The sequence below is a fragment of the Panthera pardus genome, unplaced genomic scaffold, assembly GCF_024362965.1.
Source record: "Panthera pardus isolate Hobbes unplaced genomic scaffold, ASM2436296v1 HiC_scaffold_13, whole genome shotgun sequence".
Taxonomy (NCBI): domain Eukaryota; kingdom Metazoa; phylum Chordata; class Mammalia; order Carnivora; family Felidae; genus Panthera; species Panthera pardus.
Genome location: NW_026526688.1, coordinates 115,044,416 through 115,067,654, shown reverse-complemented (window position 1 = coordinate 115,067,654; position 23,239 = coordinate 115,044,416). Strand labels below are relative to the sequence as shown.

General features: G+C 42.4%; 1 protein-coding gene across 3 annotated transcripts in view; it reads right to left on the bottom strand.

The window, feature by feature from the left end:
• Window positions 1–23,239, bottom strand: part of PAPSS1 (3'-phosphoadenosine 5'-phosphosulfate synthase 1) — a 104,378-nt gene that overhangs the window by 39,206 nt on the left and 41,933 nt on the right. For all 3 annotated transcript variants that reach the window (XM_019416712.2, XM_019416704.2, XM_019416722.2), the window contains exons 6-9: window positions 16,759–16,872; window positions 14,463–14,574; window positions 11,707–11,912; window positions 7,444–7,579 (exon numbers count right to left, since the gene is read on the bottom strand). In XM_019416712.2, the coding sequence (XP_019272257.2) occupies window positions 7,444–7,579; window positions 11,707–11,912; window positions 14,463–14,574; window positions 16,759–16,872 (568 nt within the window). The remainder of the gene's footprint in view (window positions 1–7,443; window positions 7,580–11,706; window positions 11,913–14,462; window positions 14,575–16,758; window positions 16,873–23,239) is intronic.

Sequence of the window (23,239 nt, the reverse complement as noted above, 5' to 3'; positions counted from 1 at the left end):
GACAATGATTTTCCTAACTGTCACACACAATGAGTGTCAAATATTTGCCTTTCTACTTGTAATTCTTTATGGCTTAGTTTAAGACTGTTTTAACTGTGTTTGAAAATGGGAGATGATCTACAAGATGACTCAAATTTAATATTTATACTTCTGATTTCCATCTCTTTCTAGACCTCTGTCTCCATGTTCCTGGAAAAAGACCAGGAATTCTATAATCTTGACTTCTAGAAAGTACACTGTGAAGCTGCTGACACCACGCATAAAAGCAAACTTTTTCTGTAAAAAGCCAGAGTGAATCGTTTAGGCTTCACAGGCCATGGGGGACTCTGCTGTAACTATGCCAACCCTGCCAAAGTGGTGCAAAAACAGCCACAGACGATGGATAACCAGTGATTATGGCTGTTTTCCAATAAAACTTTATTTACAAAAACTGGCAGCAGGCCAGATTTGGCCCGCAGACTGCTGTTGACTGACCTCCGATAGACAAATGCAATGTGGCTGAGAAGTCTACAGAGCACCGCAACCAAGCTGACTGGTGTGAGCCAAAGTGTTAAGAGAGGAAAGCAGAGACGTGTCTGGGGAACAGAGAAGCATTCACTTTGCCAAAGGTGGATATAAAACCTGGCATAAGATTATTACGTAGAATTTCGAATGCCAGGTTAGGAAGGATGCAGCGTACTCAACAGGGGCTGTGACTCAATCAGTCATGTTTTATAGAAAAGGGGTCTCCACAGGATTGTGCAGGATTGACGTCGGAGAAGGTACAGCAAGAAGAGAGACCACAGAATTAGAAGACTGCTGCTGAGGAGCATGTTCCCACACTTCCATGTAAAGTAAAACTTCCACCAACTCTTCCTCACGCTTCATTTATTCCTCCCCCAGGATTCTGACAGGCTCATCTGACAGACACAACCTACGCGCTGGGGAATGGAGTCACACTGTGGCAACAGTGAAGACAGGCAAACCCCTTCCCTCAGACCTCTCCCCATCCCGCACCCCCCATGCTTGAGGTCACCGAGCGCTCCATGTCAGTGGCTCCTGAATCTGCATCCTCTGACTACAACTCTCCCCTGAGCTCCAGATGGTCTCCCCGGCTGCCTCCTAGCACTCCACAGGCACCTGAGTCTCCACTCCTGCCGACCTCCCTGCAGGCTCTGTTCCCGCCCTCCTACACCACGTGCAGTCAATCAGTGATCACGCTGTCCCCAGATCTCAGCTCCACTTGCTCCATTACAGCTGCACACATCGGCCTTCACTGCCCCTTCACCAGACGTGCCTACGAACTGGTCCCCCTCCCCCATCCAGACTCTGTGCACCTGCCAGGGCAGCGAGAGGCAGGGAAGAAACCAGTTTGGGGACAGGACAGAAATTCTGTTTTAGAGATGCCTTCCTGAGGTAACAATGGTGAAACTGGTCCTACCCCCAGGAGCTTACAATCTAGTCAGAGGAGGAGAAGCAAACATTCACTAATCAGAGGAGAAGTGTATGATAAAAGGAATATAGGTCCTTCAACTCCAAAAGGACATGATTATATCTTTGTCTTCAGAAGATATACCTGGTGACAGTGTGAAAGATCAAGCGATGGAAGAAAAGAATGGGACTGGATTCATTTACTTAACCAATTCTTTCCCGTTGTTACTTAGTGAATATGAAACTCCTGCCAACTCCAATAGACACTTTCTTGTTTTAAAGGGTCCTGATCTGGGGTGCCTAGGTGGCTCAGTGGGTTCGGCTCAGGTCATGCTCTCACATTCATGAGTTTGAGCCCCGTGTCAGGCTCTGTGCTGACATCTCAGAGCCTGGAGCCTGCTTCAGAGAGAGAGAGAGAGAGAGAGAAAGAGAGAGAGAGAGAGAGAGAGAGAGAGACTCTGCGACTCTGCCCCTCCCTTGCTCATGGTCTGTCTCTCTCTCAAAAATAAACATTAAATTTTTTTAATAAATAAATAAATAATAAAGTGTCCCAACCTCTCCACTGCTTCTGACAAAAAAACACCATCCCCACGGCCTTCACAGTCTCAGGGCCTGCCAACCATGGCACCAACCTTTTCTAATTCATCTTCCCCTTGACCCTTTTAAGTAAAAACCATGAAACACTAAGGAAATTTGGGGGGAAAAATTGCCTACAAATGCACTATCCTAACGTAGCTGTTTTTGGTTGTTTTGCACAATCCCCTAGTTTTCTCTCTATACATACATTTTTTTTTTTTTTTTTTTTTTTTTTTTACAAAGTTGTAATCAGATGTGTATGTTTTTTATTCTGTGTGGCCATTTCGGGCTGATCACTTGTTTCTGACATCCTGTAGTCCTCTCAGAGCAATAGGTTCATTGCTGTGTCCTATGAAGTGCTTTCTTTGCATACTCATTTGGGAAACTCACCCCTTCGCCTGGATTCAATTACTGTGTGCACACAGATGGCTTCTGTTAGCTGCATCTCTAATTCTGACCATCCAATTCATCAGTTATAGAGACTTATTACTGAAAGCATTTCAATACATAATGTTCACTGCTGTCCCCTCTCCTGTCAATCCTTCCACCTTCACTATTACTCAAGCCAAACACAGGTCTGGCCCCCAAAACCTATTCCTTCTTATTTGATGTCTACATAAAGGGACAACCCAGTAAAGCAAGTTCTCTCCCCTTCCCTCTAGTCCAGGAGCCAACACACTAGAAAACAAGTACAGTCTGATCCCTTTCCTTCCAGCAGGTGGGAGGGGAGGAACACAGGAAAAGGTTCTCCTTAGCACGTGCTGACTTGTGACAGGGAAAGGAAATGACAACCATTAGCTCCTCCTGGTGGTGGGAAGAGCATGAGCACTGACCCCCGGATTCATGTAGGAGGACGCAGGGTTGCAAATGCCACTGGGCGCAAAGAACCTGGCTCCGACCCTGCTCTGTGGCTTCTTAGCCCAGTGCCCACAGACAACTTCAGTTCTGGCAGCAAGGCTGTTCCAAGCAACAGATGAGGTGAGGAGCGTGAAGTGCTCCTGACTCCCAGTCACCCTTCCCCCAGATATCTCCAAACAGTGTTTGCTGCCCAGCCCACAGTCAGAGCCTTGGTATGCATCCCAACCACTAAACCCAGAATTACAACATCTTCCTGCTTCCCTCCTTTCAACTTCTTCTCTGTAAAACTGTCCTACATGCAGCACTAATTAATAAGTCTCTCCCAGTCCCACTCGAGCTTTATTATCGGCCACTTTACCCCAAAGCTCTAATAATAGGCATTTCTGATTTTCCCTAAGTCAATATAGCAGCTAAACAAGAGTACGGACAGTAGTTCTAGAGTTATTAGGGAAGGTTGTGTGTTTAATGTTTGTTTTTGTGGGAGCTTTTTTGAAGAGAGTTGCAAGTAAGAAAGAGTTTGGTTTTTCTTCCTTCCTCTGGACCATCATAAATTACTGATCTTTCTTTCACTTAAACTGCTTAGAAGGGGGAAAAAGAATCAATAAGACAGGGCACTTGAGTAAACATGAACATATTAGTTAGCATTTTTCACAAAGTGATACTCTTATACCCCAAAGTATGGCAGCAATAAATTGTTTTCCATTCTCAAGCCTAGAAATGCTTTCAAATTATAGTAAAAAAAAAAAAAAAAAAAAAAAATTTGAATGTATTGCCAATTGGGCTCTGTCCTACTTGTTCTCCATTCTCCTTCCTGCCTAGTCTGTTGTGTGTCCGTGTGTGTATCTGTGTGTCAGGCCATGGGGGCTGTACTCCTGCCTCCATGATGTGGGAGACATTAACAGACAACCAGAGAACAGAGAAAGTTTGTGGGGGGCTCCTGCCCCAGCACCATTCTGCCTCAGCACTGTGATTCTGGCCTCCGTCCCCCTACAACTGGGGGGTGAGTAAGGGGATTCTGGCGACAGCCCCTCCTCACAGCTCAGTTCCTTTCACCCAGCTTCAGAAACACAGTCTCCTTCCAGCGGCCTCAGGAGGGGTAACACTACACCAAGCTGCTAATCACTGAAGGCCTCAAGATTCCTCCTGGGTTCCCTTAACCCTGACCACCCTTCTTCAAATACTCACTTTGTTAAATTATGTTGACAGCCTCATCTGAGTGTGCCTTGACCTGACTGACAGAGGCTCCCTGCACCCAACATCGAATTACGGTATCTCCAGTTCGCTGTCATTTATGGTCCAGAAAGTCTAGTGCCTTCACACTATCGGCTTCTGCCTCAGCCTTCTCATGTATTGTTCCCAGTTTTGTGTAAAATATCCACCTGCCGTCTCCATCCATTCATTTAAAATATAGTTTGTAGTTCAACAACTCTACAAAGCTTTCCCAGACTTCTTCAACACTGTGATACTATACTAGCCTGGAAGGAGTTATGTCAACTTTTTCTTATTGGTAATCCAATAAGAGAACAATATTCTGTGTGTAATAAATACTAACTGGCTCTCACTTAGGTTAAGTGAAATCCATTCTTCCTTTCCAAGACAGTGATCAACCATCAGTGACTCAAAGAACCTGCCCTCTGGGACTGTGTCACCTTGCAATCACTGATGTGGTTATTAAAGACTTTTCAATCCTTCCAAGCTACAGAACAGTCTCAAAGAAGCAGAAGTGATAATAATAATGAGCACAAGACAACACCCCACCATCAGGTAATCAAAATTCTTCTTCTAAGATGCAGGAAGGAGAAATAGGGAGAGGTAGGAAAACAAACCCCAAGTAGAAGAAAAAATAAAGATTGCGTTTTCTCTCCTTGAACTATGTAGGAGATACAGGCACATCACCAGAGGACTTGTTAATGGCCTCCTAAAAGAGGGAACAAGAATTACGAAAGAAACTCCTGGTCTGTTGCTTGTCTTAATCTAAAATGGAAAAGTAAACAAAATAATACTCCACAATCTTTGTTGTCTGATGTAAGGATAATTGGCTCTCAGCTACTTTAAACAAAGTTGCAATCACTCATTATGCAACAAATTCTCTAAATGACCTAAAATGTTTGGCTCGAAAAGAAGAGCATAAAACAGATGTAATATTAAAGACTCCAATTATGAATAATTCCTTGATAAGACCCCTCATCAGTGCCAACAATTAATTTACTAACATGAATTACAGTTATGAATTCAAATTTTGGCAAAAAATTAAAGTAAATATGGTGTGGTCTCAGCACGCTTTCCATTAAACATGTTCTTATTTACCAGGAAAAAAAGCAAAGGCCTATATGTCTTAAACCATCAGATGATTATGGCTGCATATGAAATAAGATCCAATTCGAAGTGTCTTAAATAATTCACGCATTCAGTCTTTGAATAAGAAATCTGGATATAAAGGACTCTCTCTTACATTTCAATGCCAGAACGGACTTACACAAGGACCCTTAAATTGCTGACTGAAGAGAATGAGGTGCCATCACTGACCTACAGCAATCACGACACATTCCCCTATGACTGGCCCAAAGCATGTTAGCAAAAAAGAAAATATATTATCGTACAGGCAGGCACCAAGTGTAGCATCCAGAAAAACATCTGCACACATAGTTTCAGTCATGCTTCAAATTCAGAGATGAGTGAAGTTAAGGAGGGGTGGGGGCAGGGGCCCCAGGCTCAGATACCCTACATGGGCCAAGCAGAAACTGTGAACAAATGAGGCAGGCTGGGTGGGAACTGCACAGCTCTGAACAGTGTGTGGCCTCCAGTTCTCCACTTATTTTGCACTCTTATCTCAAATATCAGTGAAGTACAGTAGAGTTTAAGAATAAACAGATATTCGGGGCACCTGGGTGGCTCAGTCAGTTGAGCATCAGACTTCGGCTCAGGTCATGTCGTCATTCTCACAGTTCGTGAGTTCAAGCCCCGCATAGGGCTCTCTGTGGTCAGTACAGAGCCCACTTCAGATCTTCTGTCTCCCTCTCTCTCTGCCCCCCTCCCGTGCATGCACGCATTATCTATCTCTCTCAAAAACAAACATTTAAGAAAAAAAGAATAAAAAGATATTCTTTCTCTAACCTTTACACAAATAGGTAAGACTAGCTTCAGACTCAGAAATTATGACACATTAACCTGTTACCATGTACCCTTTACAGTGCCGTAAGCAACTTATTTCGCTTTTTAAAATAAAATATTATGTGTTAGGTATCACCTGCCCTCATTTTTACAAGTGAGGGAAGTGAGCCTTAGAGAGGAAAGTAATTTCTCAAAAACCACATGACTTCTGGGTGGTGAAGCAGGGAACAGCACGACTACCAGGACCTGGAGCTCACTGAAGCCAAATACGACTCATGAAACGAGTGCTCTTGCCCAGGTTCTGTAGTCACTTGAGAAGGAGGCTCCTGGTTAACAAATATGGCTCAGTGACCAGCTAGTTCCTTACAAAGCAACCATTTTCACCAGACTTTTCTCAGCCGTGTCCACTCCATTTCTACACAGAAAATATTTTAAAAGGCAGCAGCAATGCTTAGGGCTTAACCACTTCGGTAGTGGGTGAGAATTCACTGGTAGCATGATTGCAGGAATCTTCAGATCTTAAAAATGCCTCCCAAACTCTACAGTGAATGCTGGTCCCTGACATGGAAGCTTGAATTTGTGAGTGTGGGTGCACCAGTATAAACACATCATTTACCTACCTCTGTGTGAAAGACCTACTATTCACAAACTGTCAGATAAGAAAATCCCTGCCCCAGATAAGATAGGGTCATAAAGAGCAACGGGGCGCCTGGGTGGCTCAGTCGGTTAAGTGTCCGACTTTGGCTCAGGTCATGATCTTGCGGTTCACAGGTTCGAGCCCCACATCAAGCCCTGTGCTGACAGCTCAGAGCCTGGAGCCTGCTTCGGATTCTGTGTCTCCCTCTCTCACTGCCCCCTCCCACTCGCACTCGGTCTTTCTCTCCCAAAAATAAACATTAAAAATAATAATAATAAAGAGCAGCATCTATGGAGTCTACTCATACTAGTCCATTTCATCCTAATCCAGAAATCTGAAACCATTATTAACCTACTCTTCAACAACTTTTCCTGTTATCTCCTTTACATCTCTCTCTTATACACCATACGCTCCAGTCTTATTTATTAACGGATCCTCAGCACTTGGCACCTGGTATGAAGGTGCACAATAAACATTTGTTGAATGAACAGCAAACATGATATTGTTTATGCAGTGATATGTTAGATATGTAAGATATTCCAATATATAAAGCACATTGATAAGAGTGAATTACTCAATTCACTCTTCCACAGCTGTACTCAGCTTTAGCATATGAGTTTTATAAGACAAATAAAAGGTCAATCTGTAATTGGCAAAAGCATCTTCCAAATTACACCAATCTAACAGAACTACATAGGCTGGATTAGATCAACTACCTCTCCCAACACATTCCATTCTACATTTACTCATCATTCTCTTCCACACTTCAGTAAGTGTTGGAAAAAATAGAACATTCCCATCAAGCAGAAACTCCAGGCTAAGTATGTTAGATAATCAGATCCATGTCTTACCAGCATTCATATCTTTAAACTTCTGCTTTAGCTCAGTAGGAGTGAAACGATACTGATCAAGACCATCATTCCAGCGAATTCGGTCCAAGACTTGAAGATCTCCTCCAATCAGCCAATCTCCTTGTTCCATAACCATCTAATGGGAAGAAAAAAAATTTTTTTTAAAGAAAACAAGATCAAAATAAGGAAGAACATTTCCCTCACATGAGCTACATATAGTTGTAAACTAATCTTAAGGCCAATGATAAACATGTTTGGCTTATCAACTGAACGGGGATTAGAGACACATTAAAATTAGAATGCATTTGGGGCACCTGGATGGCTCAGTCAGTTGAGCGTCTGACTCTTGATTTCAGCTCAGGTCGTGATCTCATCATTATGAGACTAAGCCCCACATCGGGCTCCATGCTGAGCATGGACCCTTCTTGGGATTCTCTCATTCTCGCGCGCAGCGCAGCGCGCGCGCGCTCTCTCTCTCTCTCTCTCTCTCTCCCTCCCTCCCTCCCTCCCTCTTCCCCGCTCATGCTCACTCACTCTCTCAAATAAAATTAAAAAACAAAACAAACAAAAATTAGAATATATTTTATAATTTCTCAGAGGTCTTGTGACACAACTAGGATATTTACTAGGAAAGGCAAACAACATCAAAGTAATTATGACTTGTTACGTAACAAAACATTGCCTTCATTGTTGTTGTACGCTGTTGTAAAGAAACCTTTGTAACCCTGAGTGAGCCCACCCCTCCTCTGTGTTCTCCAATCCTAAACTTTTGACTATTTAAAGCAATGCTGATGGAGCTGGACGCAAATTCATACCCTCGGATCTCCACATCACCTCTAATTTCTCACAACTTCACTCATGTTCCTTCCCTGCATCTGAGAGTAGGGATGTGACCTCTGGGACCTGTCCACTTCCACAGCACAGCTGAAACTCACCCTTCCCTCCCTGGCTTCAGCTTAGGTACTAATAATATACCCAGACCACTGCAGTCCCTCCCTACGGGGTCTATAAAGTCCCTCCCCATCCATCAAACCCTTCATTCGATAAGTATTTACCAAGTAACTGGTACATGCCAGGGCCTTTGCTGGGCACCGGGAAATGCAGCAGAAAATGGGAGAAAGATCTAAGAGACCTTACGTTCTAGTGGGACACTGAACAGAAACCAGACAGGTAGTGGCTAGTGACGAGTGTCACAGAGAAAATAACTGGGGCAATGGAACACAGTGCCCAGGGAGCAGAGTGAATGACATGTAAGAGCAAGGGGTCAGTAAAGGTCTCTCTGAGGAGGGCGGCACTGAACCCGAGATGACTAAAAGGAACCAGCCACGGAGGTAAAGTATTTCGGGCAGAGGAAGAACAAGTAAAAAGTGCTGGAGCAGAAACAAAAGCCTGTGGAGCATCTGTCCTTGAGAAGCAGCCCAGGGCCAGGAAAGTCAGAGCAGGAATAAGAATAGAGGGAGGGAGAGGGAGGGAGGGGGAGGGAGGGAGAGGGGGGGAGGGAGAGGGGGGGAGGGAGAGGGAGGGAGGGGGAGGGAGGGGGAGGGAGGGGGAGGGAGGGAGAGAGTGGGAGAGAGAGGGAGAGAGTGGGAGAGAGAGGGAGAGAGAGGGAGAGAGAGGGAGAGAGAGGGAGAGAGAGGGAGAGAGAGGGAGAGAGAGGGAGAGAGAGGGAGAGAGAGGGAGAGAGAGGGAGGGAGAGAGGGAGGGAGGGAGGGAGACAGACAGACAGACAGACAGACAGGCCATGAGTTAGAAGGTCAGGGCCGGACCTCGTCGGGACTTGGGTTTTATTCTATTTACAACGAGCAGCCCCTGGAGAGTTTCAGAGGATAGAGTGCTATGTTCAGATTTATATTTTTGAAGGCTCACTCTGGCTGCTCCAAGAACAGAAAGGCAGTGGGCATAAGGAAGCGGGATTCCAGCCAGAGCACAGCGGATGGTGTAGGCTGGAGACCTGGAGAGCTCGGACAGTACCAGTGCAAGTGGTGGTGCGATGGGGATACCCTGCACAAGACCACCAGGCCAAGCTTCTTAAAGTGCCACTTTGTTTGTGACTCTCTCATGCTCCCAGGCTGCCTGTGACCTCCACTCCTAGCAAGGCAGAGCAGCACAAAAGACCCACGACAGACTCTAATCCTGACTCCTAACTGGTGCCTCTGCAGGTCTGGGCAAGCCAAACCCAAAAGAAGACTCCTCAAGTTAAAGAAAACTGGTCTACCTCCAAGGATCATTGTAAGGACCAAACGACAGAAAAGCAGTTTGAAAAGCATAAAGCATAAATATATGTAAACCATGTGATGACTGAACATTTTAACATCTCAGGGTAGAATGCTAAGCCTTCTCTCTTCCCAAGGTCCTCTCTCCCGCTTAATAACCAGCCATTTCTCAAACACATGGAGTCTTTGCTCCTCCTGATCCCTAAAACTGGAATTGTGTTTCTCACCGTTCCTTATCGAAATCCTGCTGGTTCCTCAAGGTTGCATCCTAACAAGTTGTGCAGATTACTCTAAATAGAAGTGGCATATACATCAGTAATTACTCTCTGCTATAGATTATGGAAGATGGCTCTGAAGCCCCAAAGTCCTTAATTCATTTTTTTTTTTAATTTTTAATGTTTACTTTTATTTTTGACAGAGAGAGAGAGAGGGGGAGGGAGAGAGGGGGGGAGGGAGAGAGAGGGGGTTGGGAGAGAGAGAGAGAGACAGAGAGAACGTGAGTGGGGGAAGGGCAAAAGAGAGGGAGACACAGAATCTGAAGCAGGCTCCAGGCTCTGAGCTGTCAGCACAGAGCCTAATTCAGAGCTTGAACTCACGAACCAAGAGATCACGACCTGAAGTTGGACACTTAACCGACTGAGCCACCCAGGCCCCCCGCAAAGTCTTTAATTCAAATCAGACCCTCATTCCACTTATTAGCTCTATAATTTTGGTCAAGACATCTATCCCCTGTAGGTCTCAATTTCTCCCTGTGTAGGATAGAAATGCCACCCATCCTATAGGTTTGCTATGCGGTTTGAAGAATTTACATAAGCATGTTTTGTAAACCATTAATAACTGTAGAATTATGGAGTACCTGAGTGGCTCAGTCGGTTGAGCATCTGACTTCGGCTCAGGTCATGATCTCACAGCTCCTCAGTTTGAGCCCCGGGTTGGGCTCTGTGCTGACAGCTCAGAGCCTGGAGCCTGCTTCGGATTCTGTGTCTCCCTCTCTCTCTGCCCCTCCCTCACTTACAGCCTGCAGTCTCTCTCTCTCTCTCTGCCCCCACCCCAACCCTGTTCATGCACTGTCTCTCTCTCTCTCTCTCCCTCAAATAAACATTAAAAAAAATTTTTTTTTTAATAACGGCAGAATTTTAACTTTGAAGAAACATCTGACACCATCACTAGTTCAAATTCCTTACTTTCTAAAACAATATATCTCCCTATTTTAAAAAGTTTATCACTTCTTATCCTTCATGGGATGAGATTTAGGACATTGTCAGGATCTAAACAGACGTCATAAAAAATTTTCTAGATAAAGCTACTAAAATTTCACTTAATTTCTTTTAAAGCTCATAGTGTACTTTAAAACAACTGACAGCAATTTTACTTCAATAACATTTCACACATAATACATAAAATACACGAGGCCCTCTGGAAAGACTAAGTGGATTTCACTATTTTCATATCGGAAACAACATTCGACTGGAAGTCCAGACTAGATAAAATCACCCTGCCACGGGCTCCCATAGCACCCTGTCTTCAGAGCCGACCTGTAAGCACATGATGTCTGCTCCACCACCAGCCAGTAAGCTCCACGCCTATAAAGAACGTGCCTGCTGTGTACATCAGCCATATATCCCCAGAACTGGCACCAAGCTCAGTGCCTGATGCAAAAAAGATTTACTGAACAATTATTTATCTGCATCAAAATGACAAGATCGTGGTTCATCACACTAATCTAAGATCCAGTGTCCTTTCTGCAAAATAATTTTTTTTGAGAGAGAGAGCACCCGCATGCACAAACAGGGGAGGAACAGAGGGAGAAGGTGAGAGAATCTGAGGCAGTCTCCACACCCAGCGTGGATTTGATCTCACAACTGTGAGATCGTGACCTGAGCCGAAATCAAGAATCAGACGCTTAATTGACTAAGCCATCCAGGCGCCCCCCCCATTCTGCAAAATATGAACAATTCCAACACAAGAGTCAACATACGGGTGATGCCCGCACTGCAGCACAAACACTATTGGCAAATCAAGATACAAGGCAGCAAGGTTTGCTCAGGACCTTGATGTAGGGATGGTTCTTGCACGTTGTTCCCCATTGTCTGGCACAGCGCTCCTCCTTCCTGTGCTCAAAAAACTCTGGGTTGCGAAGAATAGCCACACGGCAGCCCTCATACATCAGAGCAAGTGCGGTGCAGCCGTCCAGCCTCTCTCTGTCTTCATGAGTAGCCGGCAGAACTATAGGTACTGACAAGTTAATGACACCCCCTGCAGGACACAAGAGAACATGAAGCACACAGCTTGGATTACTCAACAGGCCATATATCCACCTTCCACTTCAGGGGATGCTCTTCAAATAATACAAGATTTATGGGTCAGTGACAGTACCTGGCACAGAAAATCAGGAGAGAGAACAACCCCCCCACCGCAAACAGGTTAAAAAAAAAAAAAAAAAACAGCAAAACATTAAGAGTGTCAACACCATGTAGCAATGTACTTCCCACACTTCCCACAACAATTCATGAAACTGTCTTTGGGAAGAAAAAAAGTGGTATAAAATCACAGACATAGAAGAAACAGTTTAACAAGGAAGAGTCAACTGGTTAAGCCTGGTGTCATCAAAATATACTGAGCACCTCCAATACATGAATAAGACAAAAAATGTTTTCAGGGCCTTTCTAGGAAAATGTAAATCCGTTCTGATAACTATACTTTGAGTGGCAAGTATACTTGAGTCTGCTGGGGATACTTGGGTTTCCTTGAGAGAGGAAGACAAAAACACCCAAAAGGTTTTTTGATTTCTTTGTTTTTAATCAGAATTAGACCAATATTAGTGATTACTGGCCAAGAAACAAAGGAAGTAAGTGTGTCTATTTCAATCCAAATATGTTGTCTGTGAGACAATAAGCACATCCTCAGTTTCCAACCTTTCAAGTTCTAAAAGTTTTTTTTTTTTTTTCCTACTCATCATGCCCAGGTTAGAAAAATAAAATGCACTCTCAAATTCATATGTGGATCTTATTTACATACCAGATAAAAGCATACTTTCTTGGAAATCATGGCTTGCCTTCCTTGGACAAAAGAGGTCAACAAAAATCAGTGATAACTGCTTGGCTGCTTTAAAGTTACCACCACTAGGTACAGTTTAAAGGGGAAAATTAATAGGTAGATTTGCAGCAAACACAAGGCTAAATCATTCCGAAGGAGGCAGTCCACAAAGATTCTGCCATTGGTTCCAAAGAAGAAAAATCAAAAAGCAATATTTAATTAACACTTACATTTCTGTGATACAAGTTTCTTGAGAAGAATGACTAGGAGTTACAATTTCTGGTATCAATTTCATTCCTTAGTTAAAAGTCGTAACACAGAAAAACGTGCTGGCTATTTTATAGGCTTAGTGACATTTAAAAATATTTTATTTAGGGGCGCCTGGGTGGCGCAGTCGGTTAAGCGTCCGACTTCAGCCAGGTCACGATCTCGCGGTCCGTGAGTTCGAGCCCCGCGTCAGGCTCTGGGCTGATGGCTCGGAGCCTGGAGCCTGTTTCCGATTCTGTCTCCCTCTCTCTCTGCCCCTCCCCTGTTCATGCTCTGTCTCTCTCTGTCCCAAAAATAAATAAAAAACGTTGAAAAAAAAAAAAATTAAAAAAAAAAAATATTTTATTTAATGTAACAAATTAATCTTACCAACAGTATACAAAGTTCTGGATAGCTGAATTGTCAGTAAAATATATTAAACATCAATGCCTTTGACAAATTTTTTTTTTTTTTTAGTGCTTTAAAAGAAGAAGAACCATCACTTTAACCATCTATTTTAGGACTTCTTTGTTTTGTTTTTAAGATTTTATTTTAAGGAAACTCTACACCCAACTTGGGGCTCAAACTCACAACCCTGAGATTAAGAGTTACATGCTCCACCAACTGAGAGGCAGCCAGGTGCCCCTATTTCAGGACTCCTTAACTTGGCCTTGCTGATTCCTTATTAGAACACTCAAGCAAGCAGGGGCACCCAGGTGGCTCCATCGGTTGGGCTTCCAACTTCAGCCCAGGTCATGATCTAACGGTTCATGGGTTCAAGCCCCACGTCGGGCTGTGTGCTGACAGCTCAGAGCCTGGAGCCTGCTTTGAATTGTGTCTCCCTCTCTCTCTCTGCCCCTTCCCTACTCACACTCTGTCTCTCTCTGTCTATCAAAAATAAATAAACATTGAAAAAAAATTTAAAAAAAAAACACGCAAGCATGGATTTCAGGACAGCAAAATTCAGGATATATGTGCACTTTTTCAGAGAAAGGCCTTCCATGATGATCAGGTGGATACAGCAGAGGGAAATTCTATTTGTTTCTTAAATCCATTTTCAGCCCTTATGCCCAGGGAAACCTGCATATATAAACCTGCATTATCTCCCTCTGCAATAAATCACAATCCAGAAAACAAAACAAAACAAAAAGATCTCACAGTTCACTTCAAACATTCAGTACCGCTATAACTTGGTCTTAAAATACTATCTTCCAGGGCGCTTGGGTGGCTCAGTTGGTTAAGCATCCGACTTCACCTCAGGTCATGATCTCATGGTTCGTGGGTTCGAGCCCCGGGATGGGCTCTGTGCTGACAGCTCAGAGCCTGGAGCCTGCTTTGGATTCTGTGTCTCCCTCTCTCTCTGCCCCTCCCCCACTTGCGCTCGCTCTCAAAAATAAATAAAACACTTAAAATGCTACCTCCATTAAAGACATCACCACTACTTTTTAGAGGCAGTGATGAATTGCTGCCCCTGTGTAATTTCTCTTCCATACTCAATGTACAATTGAACGCAGAAGCTCTTACCATCCAGAAGACAATCAAAATGAAGGCACTGCAAGTACTCCCTCTCTCTCATAAAGCCATTCAGGGGGGTTGCCCAACCTTCTGCCAGAACCTGTACCCACTGCATATCCACCTAGTAAATGAGACAGTAAAGGAAAATGCTCTACTTCATATACTTATGAACAAAAGCAGTAATAACCTTTAAGAGTTTAATTTGGAAAGCAATGGAAAGAAACACCTCAAGAATGATTATAGATTATACAAATCTAATAAAGATTAAGGGCACTAGGAAAATGTGCATCTCTCCTAATAAATGTGCATAACATTAGTCTTCAAAGCATTTCTAATAAGGATGGCATCTCCTACACTAGTGGCTCTCAAACTTTAATATGCTAGAAGAAACCCTGGGAAGGCCTTTATTAAAACAGAGATTGTTCCACCTCCACAGATTCTACTTCAATCGCTTTGCTGTGGGGCCCAAGAATTTGTATTTTTAATAGGTTCCCAGAAAATGCTAAATGATAGTCTGCAAGTTATACTGTGACAACTAATGCCTTAAACTAAAACAAACTTTACATAAAAATACTTACCAGAACAAGTGCCTGACCAATGACAGGGCACCCTTTATTTTATAAAGATTATGTTACGTCTTGACTTTTAAGATTTCTAACCTATCCTACCAGAACGTTAAGGAATTGATGGACTACATACCATTAACAGAAGCTGGATATGCTCATTTTTTAACTGTGCGTGTGTGCAGCAGTGGCTCTCAAATGAGAAAAGATAAAGCACCTGGCCAACTGGGTGCAGTAAAATGTAGCTTACCATTTATTCCCAAAGTATGTGGGCCAATGTATTCCCCTCCTGTAAGTCACAGGAAAAATTATATACACAGACCAAATTGTTTCACTTACTTTCAAGTTTTCCTCTTACCAATTATTTCTAAACATTGGACAGTGGCCACTATTTGTCTCTACTGGAATTCAATTCTAGATGGTATGTGTTATGGACTGAATGTCTGTGTCCCCCCTCAAATTCATATGTTGAAGCCCCAATCCCCAATGTGACTGTATTTGGAGATGTGGCCTATGAGGAGGTGACAAGGTTAAATGAGGTCATAAGGGTGGGGCCCTAATCCAACAGGTCTGGTACCCTCACAGGAAGAGGGACACCAGAGCTCACAGCTATCAGCAAGCCAGAAAGAGTCTCACCAAGAACCAAATCAGCCAGCACCTTGATCTTACACTTTTCAATCTCCAGATCCACAAGAGGGGCAATTTTTGCTGTTTAATCCATCTAGTCTACGGTATTTGCTCTGGCCCCCCAAGTTAATACACTATCCGACTTAAGATGGATTTTTTAGTTAATTACTTTTCATAACTGCCGTGCAAAGAACAAGCCACTACATTAAAAGAGCTACTGTGTTGTACAGCTCTGCTGACCTGGATTCACAATCATTCATCCTCATTCTGTGTGTATATATGTATGTTCACTCCATGCAAAGTATGTCAATGACAACATCTGTTCCTTTGCAACGGCCACCTTCCTACGTGGCTCTGTTCTCCGGCTCTCCCTCTCTGCTCCCTCAGAATGTCCTGGCTTCTGGTCAGAGACCCAATCCCATAAAGCACATCAAATAATCTACTGCTAATCAGGGATTTGAATAATTACTTAAAGAGGCCTTCTCTAAGCCCAGAAATTTGTTGGTGCTTAAAGATTTGGTGCTTCCCTGGGTGTTCTGGATTTTTAGTAACTAAATGAAAGGCTGGGAAATTCAACTTCTGGTCCAGCTTCTTATTCATCTCTCAATTTTAAAAGTACATCTAAAGGATATAATTTAAAATTCTCTAATATTTGAAAATGATAAATTATAGTTTCCAATGTTGTTGTATCTAGTTTACCTCAGTAGGTTTTTTTTGGCGGGGAGAACACTTAATGAGAGCTAAAACATGCACATAATGACTCTTACCAAAATAAGAGATTCAAGGTTTTGGCAGAGGATTATGAAACATGTTTGGAGGGAAAAACTGTTCATTTTAATTACTATATAGTACTTTGAAGCTTTAAGAACTCATTCCTTCTGATAAACCTAAAACTTTTACACAATCTTTGATCTTTGCTATTTCAAAATAGATAAATCTTATGACATTAAATACATTAAATACATTTCCAAATCCTGGAAATTGTGACATAAACTACAACTAACCCCCAGCCACCAGTACCCATGTCCTCAAACATAGCTAAAAAACAAAGTATACAGATAGTGAGTATATATTAAGGCTAAATCACTAGGTACGAAGACCAACAAAGCACTTACTTTATTAATTTTCAATGCTGGCAATGTTTCTGCATCTGTTTTTGCCAGATGGAGTTTGTTTTCTGGCACATACAGTTCTTTTACTTCGTAAGAGGCATCCACAGGTACGATATCCTATACAACAACAAAAGTACAATTAAATGTTTGCCTCAACAATTTAAAGTTCTCCAAAGGGTGTCTTGAGGAAGTACACTAACATTTCAAAGTGAGACTTTATAAAAAAAAAGCATAAAAGAGGGCTCTGACTGCGGTGCCCCCTCCCCAGTCAATTTTCCTCATGTCAGCTCTCTCAACAGAGAATATCCCACATACAAGAAGTCACTGAGTATCAAGTCCCATTGCCTAGTGAAAAGAATGAATTCCGAGAATGTGCCACATATGTAAAACCCAGCAACTGCAAAGAAGAGGTGACCTCAACTAAGAGGTAACAATAGAAAGAACTTGGAAGTAAATACAGTCACTCTGAATACAATCGTTATTATCTTTAACATGTCACCAAACCATTTTATTCCAGCTTTTGTATGCATCTTTATCACTAGCGATCACCTTCTCAGTCCTGCCACATGAAACCCAAGAGTATGTCAGCTTTACTCCCACTCTGGCAGTTTGGGGAACAGCACTTTTTGGTCCCATATGAAATGCAGTCTGGAAATTTTATCTGAACTCCAAGTATGCATTTACACAACACTGGGGCAATGCTTGTCTCTCAGAATATACAAGAATGTATTTGTGATTACCACAACATAGCTCTTGAGCTGATCTTTACAAGGCTTGTTCGCAACACTTATCATACCCCAAGGAGTAATTACTAAATGTGTTTAATTACTTCAACTTTCTTTTAAGCCAAATCTATTAGGTAACCTTTATAAGCATACAAAATTGTCAATGATTAAGGACTTTTCATACATGTATTTTGTCCAAGCAATACTTTGTTATTCAAAATAGAGTAATACTCAAGAGAATGAGAAGATAAGCCACAGACTGAGAAAAAATATTTGCAAAAAGCATATCTGAAAAAGGACTCTTATCTAAGATACACAAAGAACACTTAACATTCAACAATAAGAGGGGCGACTGGGTGGCTCAGTGGGTTGAGCGTCCAACTTCGGCTCAGGTCATGACCTCACAGTTCGTTGAGTTTGAGCCCCATATTGGGGTTCTGTGGTGACAGCCCAGAGCCTGGCTTCAGATTCTGTGTCTATCTCTGCTCCTCCCCTGCTCATGCTCTGTCTCTCTCTCTCAAAAGTAAATAAACATTTAAAAAAAAGGTTTTTTTTAATTCAACAATAGAAAAACAAACAGCCCAATATTTAAAAAATGGGCCAGAGATCTGAACAGAAACCTTACCAGAGAAGATCTACAAATGACCAAGAAACAAATGAAATGATACCTTACAACACGTCAGCAGGGAAAGGCAAATTAAAACAAACAAGAAACCACCACACAGCTATGAGAATGGCCAATATCCAAAATACTGACAAAAACCAAACGCAGGTGAGGATGTGGAGTAACAGGAATTCTCATGCACTGCTGGTAGCAATGCAAATGGTATAGACATTTTGGAAGACAGGTTGGCAGTTTCTTACGAAACTAAACACACTCGGAGCGCCTGGGTGCCTCCATCAGTTGAGTGTCCGACTTTGGCTCAGGTCATGACCTTGTGGTTTGTCAGTTGGAGCCCTGCATCAGGCTCTGTGCTGACAGCTCAGAGCCTGGAGCCTGCTTTGGATTCTGTGTGTGTCTCTCTCTGCCCCTCCGCCCCCCTCTCAAAAATAAACAAACATTAAAAAAAAAAAAACCTAAACACACTCAATTGTGCTCCTTGGTATCTACCCAAATGAGTTGAAAACCTATGTCCACACAAAAACCTGCACAGATGTTTCCATCAGCTTTACTCATAATTGCAGGACTTGGAAATAATCATAATGTCCCTCAGAAGACAAATGGATAAACTGGGACATCCAGACAACGAGTGCAGTAGAAGAAACAAACTATCAAGCTACGAAAAAGACACTACAGAACTTTATACTACATATTACTAAGTAAAAGGAGCCAATCTGAAAAGGCTCCATACTGTAAGATACCAACTATATGACATTCTGGAAAAGTCAAAACTATGGAGACACTAAAAACATCAGTGTTGCCAGGAGTTATGGGCCAAGGGGTGGGGGTAAGCAGATGAAGAACCAGAGAAGAGGGCATTTTTAGGGCAATGAAATGATACTACCACAGTAGATAGTGTCATTATACATTTGTCAAAACCCACAGAATTTACAACCCTAGTGTAAACTATGAATTTTGGATGACGATGTTACACTAGGTATATCAATTATAACAAATGTACTACTCTGGTGAAGGGTATTGAAAGGATAGGCTTATGGGGGAAGAGAGCAGGGGGTATATGGGAACTCACTGTACTTTCCACTCAGTTTTGCTATCAACCTAAAACTGCTCTTAAAAATAGTCAATGGGGGTGGGGAGGGGTTGGCACCTGGGTAGCTCATTTGGTTGAGCATCTAACTCTTGATTTCAGCTCAGGTCATGATCCCAGGGTTGTGGGATCAAGCCCCTTGTCAGGCTCCAAGTGGAGCACAAAGCCTGCTTCAGATTCTCTCTCTCCCTCAGCCCCTCTCCCACAAATGCTCTCTAAAACAAAAGTTAAAATAATAAAAATTAGTCCATTAAAAAATGCAGAACAACAAAAGTAATTCAAAGTATCAATGGTGAGGGCCCCTGGGTGGCTCAGTCAATTAAGTATCCAACTTCGGCTCAGGTCATGTAAATTGGAGCCCTGTGTCCAGCTCTGTGCTGACAGCTTGGAACCTGGAGCCTGCTTCAGATTCTGTGTCTCTCTCCCTCTCTGCCCCTCCCTTGCTCAGGCTCTGTCTTTCTCTCTCTCTAATAAAATAAACATTAAAATAGTTACTTTAATTTAAAAAAATAAATAAATAATAAAATAAATATCAATAGAAGAACCAGATTTTTGAAGACATACTCTATTTTCCTGAGGAGTAAGTGTGGGAAGAAACTTCCAACTTATATTTGGACTTATATTAATATCTTCAGTAGAGGAAAAAAGCAATCAGATATGTATATCAAAGCTAGCTGATCTCATAGAAGACCTAGTGCTACTATTCAAGTAGCCCCTATGGATTCTGAAAATCTAGAAAGATTTATTCCCAGGGCGCCTGGGTGGCTCAGTCGGTTAAGTGTCTGTCTTTGGCTCAGGTCATGATCTCACAGTTCGAGTTCATGGGTTCGAGCCCTGTGTCAGGCTCTGTGCTGACAGCTCAGAGCCTGGAGCCTGCTTCAGATTGTGTCTCCCTCTCTCTCTCTCTCTGCCCCTCCCCACCCCCTCAAAACTCAATAAAAACATTAGAAAGATTTACTCTCCCACATTTCTCCTCAAAGATGGAACAAAAGAGACAGTTTGGCATCAGCTAAATCGTATGCCAAAATCAGTCTCCTCCTACTGGTAAATTCAAGTCCTCTGATCTTTCTCATGATAAAACCAAGGATAAAGAGAGTAAACATGAAGGAAAAGAGAAAATAAGTAATAAAATTTCAACACAGGAAAGAAATTTAAAAAAAACACCACTTGCTACAATACCAAGTTTAGCTAATTGCTCTGGTGTGCAGACATGAAAGGTATTTTTGTCCCTTGAGCATCCCACTGCTCAGAGGAGGAGGCGGCAAGTGGAAAAGTGAGTGTATAAAACATAAACCATGCACACAGCCCAGGGCACTTCATATACCTTCCAGGCCTTCTGCAATGAAGCAGCCAGCAGGCATCCACAGCTGCAGGCTATTCATTGTGTTTACATGGCTAATACTACGTGAGGACATTAAAGACAACGGTGAAGGAAGAATGACAGCTTCCACCACCTGCCTCTATTTCTCTTCTCTTTGTAGGTTTCAATACTATACAACCTGTATTAATGAGGCAGATAGTTTTTTTGTTTGTTTGTTTTTTTATTTTGAGAGAGAGAGAACAGGTGAGAAGGGAAGGGGCAGAAAGAAAGGGGGGAAGAAAATCCCAACCAGGCTCTGTCAGCACAGAGCCCAATGTGGGGCTCAAACTCATGAACTGTGAGATCATAACCTGAGCCAAAATCAAGAGCTGGACATTCAACTGACTCAGCCACTCAGGTGCCCCAAGGCAAATTATTTCTAATGATGCCAAGCAAAAGAGGGCATGTCTTAAAGTTTGCCATTGGGGTCTAAGTGGTAAGTATACATTCACAATTTATATATAATACTTGATTTCACTGTGTACCTGAAGAGGAAATCACATATAGCAAAGTCTCTTGTTTTTTTGGTATGTCAATTATATCTCAATAAAACCGAATGAAAGATGACTCTTCTTATAATCTAGCAAAAGAAATAACTTATGGTCGTCCATTCTGTGCATTATAATTCCAGGAATTACTGTTAGTATATTTATTTTAAATTATAAAAGAGCAGTAAAGAGAATTTGGAATTGAGAAAACAAACCCCACATACAGTTATCGTTGTCATTTTTGTATATTCCCTTCCCATTACAGGGCACTGGTAGTTTCAGGAGTCTGTACAAAACCTATTATTTCATCAACTAAAAAATAGAAATTCAGGATCAACTTTTCCTGCACAAACAACATGACATGCATTAGGAGAACTGCACACACCCTACCATGTTCAATTAGCTTCTAAGAAATGCAAAAGATCTCAGAGGTCTTGAGACACACCCATTTTTCCAGCTGCAAGATAAAGACCAGAAATCCTCCACACTAGGAACAAATGCTAAAATGACATTACACAAAAAGTCAGGCATTCATTAACAGGAAGACCATGATAAAAGTTCACAAAACAGACTTAAAACCAGAAACAATAGAGACACAGTATCTTCAAAACCAAAGATGTTAGCATCTGTGAACCTGTCTCCTCCTCAACTGTTTAAAATAGATATATATGCATATACGGTACAGGCCTGTTGTGAAATTCAGTAATTTTAAATCTCTGAAGTGCAGTGGCGCCTGGGTGGCTCAGGCGGTTAAGCATCGGACTTCGGTCAATGATCTCTCGGTCTGTGAGTTTGAGCCCCGCCCGCATCAGGCTCTGTGCTGACAGCCCAGAGCCTGGAGCCTGCTTCGGATTCTGTGTCTCTGTCTCTCTCTCTGCCCCTCCCCAGCTCATGCTCTCTCTCTCCCAAAGATAAACAAACATTAAAAAAATGTTTTTAATAAAAGTAAAAATAAAATACCTGAAGTACAGGGACTAACATTAATGCCCACTACCATTCCAGCATTGTCCTAAGGGCATATGAATGAATCCACTCAATCTGCATGCAATCCTACCTATGAAGATAGAAACATTCTCCTTTAACAGATTTGGAAATTGAGGCTCAGAAGAGGTTAATAACTGGCCCCCAGTCCCTGCCATACTATCTGCCAATGCACTTAACACACAAAAAATATTCAATAAATATAATGTGCTTGCTACGTTCCAGGAGCTGCTCTAAGCACTCTGCATATACTAACTCATATAGACTCCTCGGTACAATTCTAAGACAGGTATGGTAATTCTCATTGAACAGACAAGGGAATTGAAGCCACAGAAATTAGGTATTTTATGTAGTTAATTGATAAATATTACAACTGGGATTCCAACTAAGGTCCAAATATTATCCCCCCTCCCCAAAAAAAAACCCAACAACAACAAACCTTTACTGTCTCTCTCATGAAAACTAAGTTATGAGACATTCTGTCACACAAATTGTTCTTAGTTTATCTTCTTAGTTCATAATTTCCCAGGAATTCTGGTCTGCATGTGATCTTCACAAAGATAAAGTTCTAGACAAAAACTAAAAATACTCAACATTTCAATTAGTCCTCATCACTTCCATGAAGGTTAAGTGAGGGATTTTCAACCAACTTTTTTCAAAACCTAGAATCCACAGTCGGGCAACAACAAACATAGGGAACCCAGGGAAGAGAAGAATTTCACGGACACAAACAACTCTACATAAAGTTTTCTTTGCCATTTCTGAAAGTTACATTATTGTAAGAGTGGGAGATCTTTTTTACGTTGTAGGCGTTGACTATTCTGCTCTGCCACCGCATTTACCGCTGAAAACTGTCAACAGTTTGGGAGGGCCAGAGGACAGCATCCAACAGACTAATCTTTTTTACCCTTGTTGGATGCAACAGGGCATGCTGAGCTGGTTCCCAAGGCCGGCATCACTAGATTCGGCTCACAAATAGTGACAAACAGCAGCAGCACGCACTGTCCACCGTGATGCTCCAGGCACGTGGCTGGGCGCACGCACCTTGCTTCCACCCTGGAAACACCCCTGTCCAGAACCACACTGGACACTGGGGAATGTGAACCCACTCCCGCTGAAGAGATGCTCAAAGTAAGAACTGAGAACAAATATTTCTATGTATCACATCTTCCTTCCAACCACACCCTAGGTTAAGAGAACAAATATACAAATAATTTGTGA